General features: G+C 37.2%; 1 protein-coding gene across 1 annotated transcript in view; it reads left to right on the top strand.

Moving 5' to 3' along the window:
- Window positions 1-11,212, top strand: part of MAP3K21 (mitogen-activated protein kinase kinase kinase 21) — a 77,229-nt gene that overhangs the window by 13,666 nt on the left and 52,351 nt on the right. The window contains 1 exon segment of the mRNA XM_049788092.1: window positions 9,233-9,413. Within this exon segment, the coding sequence (XP_049644049.1) occupies window positions 9,233-9,413 (181 nt within the window).

Genomic DNA, 11,212 nt, shown 5'->3' with positions numbered 1-11,212 from the left:
AATACCATACTTGCAATACTATCGCTTTGGCCTGGGGCATATCATTTTAATGTTCATTTTAATCAGTACTTCATATCCTTTTCTTTTGGATGTTTCTGACAATGATGATATATTGTGTCTTGGGAGATGAAGTTTTATAAAACTGCAAGTCATTTGGATCATTAGTTCGGAGTCTTCTTTTGGTGATAAGAAAAATCATTGTTTGAATTTGAAATTAATAGACATGCAAAGAAAATAGTACAGCTAATGAAGTTACTACCTAACATCAGTGTCTTGATTTTATTTCTTTGAATTAGTACAGAAACTTTTAAAGATTATATATTTCTGGTACTAATGAGAAGTACCAAATGAGAAAACATTGGAAAATGGAAGGAAGGAGAATTAAAAATATTCTGAAGCCAGGGACAGAACTCAGAGGATGAGGTCCAGGTTCATTTCCCTACACAGCATGGTCCCCCAGTACAGTCAGAAGCAATTAGGAGCAGCCCCCATAATTGAGTTGGGAGTAACCCCTGAGCAGAGCCAGGTCTAGCACCTTACCCCACCTCCAAATTTAATCTCTTAAGTGGTATACAAAAATGACTTTTTTTTTTTTTCATTTTTTGGCCACACCCAGTGAAGCTCGGGGGTTACTCGTGGCTACGCGCTCAGAAATCGCTTCTGTCTTGGAGGACCATATCGGACGCTGGGGAATCGAACCACGGTCCATCCTAGGTTAGCAAGGCAAACGCCCTACCGCTTGTCCTATCACTTGCACCACCGCTCCGGCCTGAAATTTTTTTTTTTTTTTTGGTTTTTGGGCCACATCCGGCGGTGCTCAGGGGTTACTCCTGGCTGTCTGCTCAGAAATAGCTCCTGGCAGGCACGGGGGACCATATGGGACACCGGGATTCGAACCAACCACCTTTGGTCCTGGATCGGCTGTTTGCAAGGCAAACACTGCTGTGCTATTTCTCCAGGCCCTGAATTATTATTATTTTTTTTTTTATAATTGATTTACTGGTGGTATGCAAGGTTGAGGCGATATCCCCACGATATCCACACAGCTATGAAGTCTGGCTTTTTGTTTTTAGTCATCTAATTTGGATATCATTTCTTTTCTTTTTCTTTTTTTTTTTTTTTGTGGTTTTTTGGGTCACACCCGGCAGTGCTCAGGGGCCACTCCTGGCTCCATGCTCAGAAATTGCTCCCGGCAGGCACGGGGGACCATATGGGAAGCCGGGATTCGAACCGATGACCTTCTGCATGAAAGGCAAACGCCTTACCTCCATGCTATCTCTCCGGCCCCGGATATCATTTCTAAACTATAAAGTGAAGATTACTATTAACTCCACATCATAAAATGGTTTTAGAGTCAAATGAATTGGTAAATGTGCAAAAACAGTTGTCTAGCACAAAATAAATAAATACCATTGATTATTAGTGTTATTATTAGAAATGGTGATAATTAGTATGAATAAAGGTTAGTCCATTGGATATTTGCTGTATGAAGTATGCTATATAAAATTGGAGGAAATAGGGGAAAGTTTTCTAATACAGTTTCTGAGATTCCATTTCTAAATTGTGTAATTTAGAGTTATACATAAATCAGAAGTTTAAACAGAGATGTTCAGTGCAGAAGCACTTGCCATGCATATGTGGTCCTGGATTTGATCCCTATGCCCATACCACTGTCATGACAAACACAATAATTAAAAAGAAATAATAACAAGCAATATAATGGGTGTGTAATGAAAGATTGAGAAGATAAAAAGTGTCATTAATTTGTAGGATGCTTTGGAAAAAATTTTCTAAGAAAGTTGGGCACTGAGACTACCTGCACTATACATGGACAGAAGTAATAACACTGTTCCAAACAGAAATGAATTTCTTTTATGCTCCTCTTTATTATTTCTCTATTAAATTATTTCAATTAGTTTAGTATTGAAATTGAATTAGAATGGTAGATTTTTTTTTTTTTTTTTTGGTTTTTGGGTCACACCCGGCATTGCTCAGGGGTTAATCCCGGCTGTCTGCTCAGAAATAGCTCCTGGCAGGCACGGGGGACCATATGGGACACCGGGATTCGAACCAACCACCTTTGGTCCTGGATCGGCTGCTTGCAAGGCAAATTCCGCTGTGCTATCTCTCTGGGCCCAGAATGGTAGATTTTTTTACCTTGCTTTTTACTTACAGTGTAACCAGTGACATATAGCTAACTTACACTTGATAATTGTTGATGGAAAAAAGAATAAGACTAGAACAAAGAGTATATCTCCGTTGTCACAAGACAGGATATCCTCTCTCATTACTAAATAATATTTTGTAGTGTACATATATAACAAATCTTTTATTCATTATTCACTGATGATCATTTAAATTGATTTATAGCTTAGCTATTTTGAATATATATATGTATATATACATACATACATATATATTTTGGGGGGGCACAACCTGGTGGCACTCGGGTTATTCCTGGCTCTGCATTCAGAAATCACTCCTGGCAGCCTCAGGGGACCATATGGGATGCCAGGGATTGAAACCAGGACAAACATGTGCAAGGCAAATGCCCTACCCATTGTACTATCGCTCCAGCGTCTATTTTGAATAATATTGTGCTAAACATGGGAGCCCATTTTTAAATTTGAAATCTGGATTTCAGTTCCTCTGTTGACTATAACTGGATTTATTATGGTAGATAACAAATCATATGGTAGCTGTGCTCTTAATTTTTGAGGAATCTCCATATAATTTTTCATAGTGGCTAGGTCAAATTACTTTCCTTCCAACCATGCAAATGGGTTTTCTTTTCACCACATCGTTTTGAGCACCTGTTGTCTCAGATCTTCACAATAGTCATTCTAATAGGTTTGAGGTTATAACTTTAGCATTATGTTACCTTTGTTAAGTCAGTAAGAAATACAAGGACTTTTTGAAATCAGACCTGTAAAATGTCAAACATATAAAAAGAGTGAAATGCTAACTACTCAGGAATATACAGTAGTGACTATATTTAGAATATAGACTTCCAATAGTAATAAATAAGTCACAATGTTCTAATGTACAGGATAATGAAAATAGAAATGCCATTGCTCTATTAATAAATGTAATATGATAGCTATTGTTGCAGTGCATTCAAATTATAATATATAAACTTATAATAACACGTACAACTTAAGTTCATACACTGAAGTTTGGGGGCATTGGTGGCAAGAAAGTTACACTGGTGAAGGGCGGTGTACATTTTATGACCAAAACCCAACTTCGAATGTGTTTGTAGCCATGGTACTCAAATAAAGAAATTAGTAAAAAAAATTTTTTTTTTTTTTTTTTTTTTTTTTTGGTTTTTGGGTCACACCCGGCCGTGCTCAGGGGTTACTCCTGGCTGTCTGCTCAGAAATAGCTCCTGGCAGGCACGGGGGACCATATGGGACACCCAGATTCGAACCAATCACCTTTGGTCCTGGATCGGCTGCTTGCAAGGCAAACGCCACTGTGCTATCTCTCCGGGCCCGTAAAAAAAAAAAAAATTCAATAAAAATAAATTAGCTGATTTTAAGAACAGGATGTAAATCCTTGGTTTCTAAAGCTCTTTTTTTTTTTTTTTTTGGGCCACACCCTGCGGTGCTCGGGTGACTCCTGGCTGTCTGCTCAGAAATAGCTCCTGGCAGGCTAACCTACCACCTTTGGTCCTGGATCAGCTGCTTGCAAGGCAAACACTGCTGTGCTATCTCTCTGGGCCCTCTAAAGCTCATTTTTACAAGAGCATATATGGAGGAGGAAACATTATGACACGATGATTTGCTAAATAGTTCTCCAGGTTAACATGTTCATATTGGCATGTCCCTCTAATGGCTTATACTTGAATGTGACTTAGTAAATTGCAGTGCCTAAGTCAGTGTATTAAAACTAATGTTGGTATCATAAGAACATTGGTGGAGAGTCTTGGGCATATTGATTGGTGGAGAGGTATTATAACTGTACATCAAAACCATAAATGTCAATGCTATTGTAAATATGGGGCCTGACTTATAATATCTAAAACTGATTATTATTATTATTATTATTATTATTTTGGTTCACAACTGGTGGCGCTCAGGGGTTAGTCCTGGCTCTGCACTCAGAAATTGCTCCTGGCAGGCTGGGGGAACCATATGGAATGCCAGGAACTGAACCAGGGTCGTCTTAGGTTGGTTGCATGCAAGGCAAATGCCCTACCACTGTGCCATGGCTCTGGCCCCCAGATAATGTATTTTTATTTTATTTTATTTTTTTTGGTTTTGGGTTATACCCGGCAGTGCTCAGGGGTTACTTTTGGCTCTAGTTCAGAAATCGCTCCTGGCAGGCTTGGGGGACCATATGGGATGCCAGGATTTGAACCAATGACCTTCTGCATGAAAGGCAAACGTCTTACCTTCATGCTATCTCTCCGGCTCCAGATAATGTATTTTTTTAATTAGAGTTGGTTCTTACCATTTGCATTAGTTGAGTTTTATGACTATTTTACATTGCAAGCATTTGATAATATGATGCAATTATTGCAGTTGTTTCAAGCATTGTAAAAGATAGAGGAATTCCTGAAGTCAATAGAAGATTTGCCAAAAACACTTCAAACTCAAGATAATGTATGCATTTATGCATGCATAATCTTTATGAAATATTGTGTTTTAGATACAGTTGTAAGGACTTTACTTGTATTCATTTCTACCTCATTACAGTCTATATAAGCATTCTGGCCCCAGAGTACAAGCATTTCAATGCAATACTGCTGCTACTTAGATCATCTGATAATTCATCTATGATAGGAAATTAGAAAGAAGACTGTCCTTGAACAGAGATTTCCAAAAAATAATTCTTGTGACAAATGGATAAAAACTGTCATGAAGTCACAAACTGTTCTTAGGATCGATTGTAGGCTCTGGGGTCATATCACCTGAGCTTTATTGCACTAGCTTCTTGACTTTGTCCAGATTACTCATTATTTCTGAGTCAGTTTCCTCATCTATAAAGTACAACAATAAATAGTTTTATACTGATAGCTTTATAATGTAAATTCTATGATTCAACCCTGGCAAATAGAATGTTCTCAATAAACATTAATAGTTTCTATAATTATTTGGAAAAATGACCCCTTTTTATTGTATTCCAAAAGTCAAACTTGAATGTCCTCTGCTGATTTCCAGTATTGTTTGAATCATTCATGATAAAAACTGTCCCCCACTTATTTAATATTTAGCCTTTTAAAAGTTAGAGTACAGTTATAGTGGATGACAAAAATAAAGTAAAGATTAGAGTAGACTTGCTTTCATTTTATTTTTTAGGGTACAACCTAAAAAACAAACTATATAGTCAATTTACAATGAAATTCAAATTACTGTTATAGTCAGTTTTCTGTTGCTTTAGCATATTATTTTGTGTGCTTCATGTGGGGTGTAACCCAGTGGTGTTCTAGACAACCCAAACTGTGCTAGGGTGTTGCTCCCAGTATTGCTTTGAGGAATGATATGGTGCTGCTATTGAATCAGGCCCTCCCATTTGCAACACAAACTTCTTAGCCCTTTGAGCTGTCTTTTTTACCCTTGACATTTTATTATTTTCCCCTCTGAAATGAACTTTTTGTAGTAGAGAACTTCTTTTGTAGGGAATGAAATAATGCTTGTAAAGGGAAAGGCATAAAGTGAATACCTCGTACTTGTTAAAAACTCTTGATTTGTTGTTATTTGTATTAGGTATTTGCTTTGTGTACTTGGTTTGTAAACATTAAGCATCTATTTTTATTCAGACTCAATGAAGAGTAGATACACGAATATGAATATGAGTTGAACATGGTCTCCCCAACTACTTTTCCTTCCTACTCTCATTCTTACACACTCTCACTTTCTCATACAGTCTGTTTCTAACTCATACTTTTCATTTTTTCTCTCTCACTTTTATTTATTTATTTATTTATTTATTTATTTATTTATTTATTTATTTATTTATTTATTTATTTATTTTGGTTTTTGGGTCACACCCAGCAGCGCTCGGGGGTTACTCCTGGCTCCATGCTCAGAAATCACTCCTGGCAGGCTCAGGGACCATATGGGATGCCGGGATTCAAACCAATGACCTTCTGCATGAAAGGCAAACGCCTTACCTCCATGCTCTCTCACTTTTTAACCACTCCTGGTTCTCTCTTTCACTCTCTCTCTCTCCTTGACCTCTTATACACTCTTCCTCTCATGCATTCACTTTGAACTCACAGTCAAGTTGAATGATCAGAGCTACAAAATACAAATGATTATAGTACTATATGCTATAAGAATAACTGTTTTGTAAAGTTCTCATCTGCCTTGTATAAGTGAGACTATCGGTTTAATCCCTTGCACTGCAAAATAAAATATGAGCATGGTAGAGGAAATGTTTGCCTTTGCTTAGGGGTGTTTAAAAGATTTAACAAAGAAAATCATATCAGGACTGAATCCAAAGCTAGTTTACCTTATGAGGTGTAAATGGAAGTAATTATGGACTGTGCAAATATGGAGGCTTTGACTGCACAGGTTTAGTAGTATGGGTGTGATCCTGAAGTTATATTGAATCATGAAAGTTTTATTTGTATTTAATGCAGACTTATTGAGATACTTCCTTTGCATGGAGTAAAATTCATCATGAGAAATTACTTGTGTTAATGTCTTAAAATTTATTTATTTATTTATTTATTTATTTATTTATTTATTTATTTATTTATTTAGGTTTTTCAGCCACATCCAGCTGTGTTCAGGGGATATCCCTGGCTCTGTGATCAGAAATTACTCCTGGCAGTGCTCATGACCATATGGGATGTCAAGGATTAAACTTGGGCTGGCCACATGCAAGGCAAATGACCAACCTATTATACTATTGCTCTGGCCCCAAGGATGAATAAGTTTTGACAAATCTATTTAATCCTGCAACCACTATTATTATAAAAATTTGCCCTCAAAGTTCTCTTTATTGATAGAGGCCTCCCAAGTAATTGGTGTTCATGAAATCCAGGGGGTACTCGTCAAGTTTTGGCCATCCTGGATGTCATTCAGGAAGGGTTTAAGGATGTGGTTTCAGAGATACTTGAGTCACTCCAGGGCCACACTTGGTGGTTATCTAGGTTCTCTTGGGCAGTATCTGAAGGTGCTTGTGGGAGGTCTGTGGTGCTGGGAATCAAATCTGGTCAGGAACATGCTAGGCATGTGCCCTTACTGCTAGACTATTTCCCAGTCTGTGTTTCTCCACCCCCTGATTTCTGTGCCTTTTCCAGGTTAACAGTATACCACTTCTTATGTCATTTTTCTCATTAAGTATAGTGGTTTTGGGATTCAGAGATTTACAATATAAAAGGATGCCATACAACTGGAAGATGTCCTTCAATAATGGAGGTGTATGTGTTGTAGAAAAGAAGTAGGCCGCTTTAAGTATATTTAGAAGGATTATAATTTAGGTGTGATGTTCTGAAATCAGAAGTCAGGTGTAGTGTTAGAAGAAGGGAAAAAAGGGAATGTCAAAGTATTCAGATAAATTCCCAACAATGAGCTTTATTTGAAAGGCAGGATTTAAGTTAGAAGGCACAGTAATTTGAAAAAAACAGAAAAAGAAAAAGAAGATAGTAGTTAGAAGCCATTTCATTTTGTAGCCAAAGCTTCAGTAAAGCACTCATATCATATTGTCATAGTTAAAATATAAGCATTTAAGTAAATATATGACTATATTTGATTGAAATGATTTATGGCAATATGTTATTGATTTTTTTTTTTTTTGGTGTGGTTTTTGGGTCGCACCCGGCAGCGCTCAGGGGTTATTTCTGGCTCCAGCTCAGAAATTGCTCCTGGCAGGCAGGGGGGACTATATGGGGTGCCGGGATTCAAACCGATGACCTCCTGTCCCTATATGTTATTGATTTGAGATTTTCTATAATCATTCAGTAGAAAAGCATTCTGTAGTTAGAGCTACATGTTAGGACCTAACATTTGGGAAGAAAACATGGTTGTTGTTTTTATTTTGTGGTGCTAGGGATAAAACCCAGGACTTTCTACATGCAAGGTATGAATTCTGCCTCTTAACCATATCCCTGCCCAAGGTCTGGTAAACTCTTCCAGACTTCTGATTCTACCTGTTTTATATCAGTAAATATTTCTTGCCCCTAGAAATAACCTATGTTGTGATATATAGAAATATTCATACTAAATGTTAAGCTATACTTGTGATATGTCTTAAGAACTTTGTGTGATAGTATGGAGGTAAGGTGTTTGCTTTTCATGCAGAAGGTCATTGAGTCGAATCCCCGCATCCCATATGGTCCCCCGAGCTTACCAGGAGGGATTTCTGAGCATAGAGACAGAAGTAACCCCTGAGCGCTCCCGGGTGTGACCAAAAACCAAAAACCAAAAACCAAAATAAATAAATAAATAAAATAAAATAAAGAACTTCGTGCATGTTTTCATGCACTAAATATTCTCTACAGGTTATGATACATGTGGTGCAACATAAAATCTTAAAATAGAATTAATTCTTCATTGCTCTACCAATTGTGCTGACTATTGCGCTTTATTATTCTTTATTATTTTTTACTTTATTTAAACACCATAGTTTACAAATTTGTTCCTAACATAGTTGTTTTGGGTATTTAATGTTCCAATACCAATTTCACCACCAGTGTGATATTCCTTAACCATTGTCTCCAATAACGCCCAACCAAACCTTAACAGGCAGAAAATAATGTATTTTATGTTGCTTGTTGCAACAAAACAGCTGGTGGAATCATCAAAAAATAACTCAGTAAAAGTACTTAAGTAAAATTGTTATATCTCACAAGGGGGTCATTAAAGTTATTGAGGGTTTACTCAGTTGTTTATTATTAGTTGAGGCTTTTGTGCTGTTGTTTTTTGTTTATTTGCAGTTATTCATTGAGCTTATTTTGCTTCTATTGTACATTTCCTTCTAATTTGTTGTGCTTCTACTGGGCTGTCAATATTGTGGAATTTGGAGGTGTGGCAGTGAACAGGCGGTACACTGCAGGAACTCCAGGGCTGATGAATATCAGCAGTTTGTGTGGTTCACCTTGCATCTCTTCTGGGACTAGTTCATTATCTGTGAAGCTGGGCTGTGGTTTCAGGACTGTGGGATGTGGGCGTGGCTCTGAAGATTGTGTTTTAAATTGCAAAGGAAGATAGTAAATGAACAATTACAATTATATAATTTATACAATTATAAAAACATCCCATCTTTAATTTTCCTATAGTTCTGCTCCTTGAGAAGATAGAACATAATGATATCTACAACAAAACATTGAAGATCACAGATTTTGGGTTAGCTCGAGAATGGCACAGGACCACCAAAATGAGTGCAGCAGGCACGTATGCCTGGATGGCCCCGGAAGTAATCAAATCTTCCTTGTTTTCTAAGGGAAGCGACATCTGGAGGTATGCACCTTGCTTTTTAACTTTAGTAGATGCTTGTAAAAACTACTTGCTATATAATTCATCCAAAGTCCCAATTCCTCTAATCACGTAGAGTGAAGTTAGAGGCCTTTTTGAGGAAGATTTTATTGTTTTGAGTCATGCTAGTTGGTAATAACAATAGGAAAGGTAGCAAGGTTTTTATTGTCATTTCACTTTCAGTTAATAGAACCTTTTAACCAGATCTGAAGTTTGTCAAAACTGGTTATAATCTGAGTTAAGTTAAGGCACAGTTTTGTAAGGTCAGCCAATAACATAAAAGTAGGTTTTCAACTTTTGGTCAAATTTTGATTTCTTCAGAGTCACAGATGAAATACTAACATAGAAAGGAGTTTGAGGAAAAATTTAGATTATTTATTCACTGTGCCAATTTTCTTATATAAATATGACAGCTTTTAGATCATTTATTCACTGTGCCAATTTTCTTATATAAATATGACAGCTTCAGGTTTGAGGATAGGGAATAAGATACAGCTTGGATCTCAGTTTACTGTATTTTCCATTCAGCTCTATCTCAGAGGAAGAAGTTGTAATCAATATTCATCGGTGTTTAATAGTTACAGTGTACTCAGGAGTTTACTTGCTGTTGGCTAGTTCTCATAAAATTCTGTGTAGCTGATTACAGGTTTTAAGCAGATTACCAAGAGAGGGTATAGAAAAGCAAACTGGGCACTTGTTTCACATACAATGTACATAAGTTTGATCACCCAAACTTGCTAGGAGTGATTTCTAAGGAGTAATACCTGACCACCACTGGGTGTGGCCCAAAAATCCAAATAATGAAGTTCTAGATTTGGGCCAGAGTGTTAATTCAGTAAGACATATTTGCCTCGCATGCAGCTAGCCTAGATTCAATTCCCAGCACCCAATATGGTCCCTGAATACTACCTGGTGTGGTAGTATTTAGTTTTTACAAAAGTAAAAAATAGCAAACAAACAAGATAAAAGTTATAGAATTTTGTTGTTTTCAGGGGCTTTATGGGGCTATAAATTATAATCATGCACTTTCCCATTTAAGCTGTAGAAACTCAATCATTTTAGTTACATAGTCATCACTAAAATCATTTAGAATATTTCTTTTCATTTTTTAGACCACATCCAGTGATGCTTAGGGGTTCATCTTGGCTCTGCATTCTGGGATCACTCCTGGAGAATTTGGAGGACCCCAAAGAATGCCAGGGATAGAGCCCTTGTAAGCCATATTCCCATATTCAAGGCAAGCACCTTGAGCCAGAGAGATAGTACAGTGGTAGGGCATTTGCCTTGCATGCGGATGACCCGGGACGGACCTGGTTTGATTCAGGCATCCCATATGGTTTCCCAGCCTGCTAGGGGCAATTTCTGAGTGCAGAGCCACGAGTAACCCCTGAGTACCGCTCGGTGTGGCCCAAAAACCAACCAATCAATCAATCAATCAATCAAGCAAGCAAGTTTAAAAAAAAAAAAAAGGTGAGCACACTGCCCTCTGTACTACCTCTCTGTCACCAATTTTATTATATTTTTTGTACTCTAAAGAGATTCTGTGTTCCTTAACCATCATCCCAAACTACTCATCCCTACTAGATCAAGGCAATTACAGATTATCTTTTATTATCTTTTGGTTTGCTTATTCTGATATTTTATTTGAAAGGAATCATTTATGATATGGCTTCTTTTTTTTATTTGTTTTGTTTTGGTTTTTGGTTTTTGGTTTTTGGGTCACACTTGGCAGTGCTCAGGACCATATGGGACGCCGGAATTCGAACCAACTACCTTAGGTCCTG

The sequence above is a fragment of the Suncus etruscus genome, chromosome 15, assembly GCF_024139225.1.
Source record: "Suncus etruscus isolate mSunEtr1 chromosome 15, mSunEtr1.pri.cur, whole genome shotgun sequence".
Lineage (NCBI taxonomy): Eukaryota > Metazoa > Chordata > Mammalia > Eulipotyphla > Soricidae > Suncus > Suncus etruscus.
The sequence above is the reverse complement of the archived record's forward strand: the minus strand, read 5'-3'. Positions and strand labels throughout refer to the sequence as shown.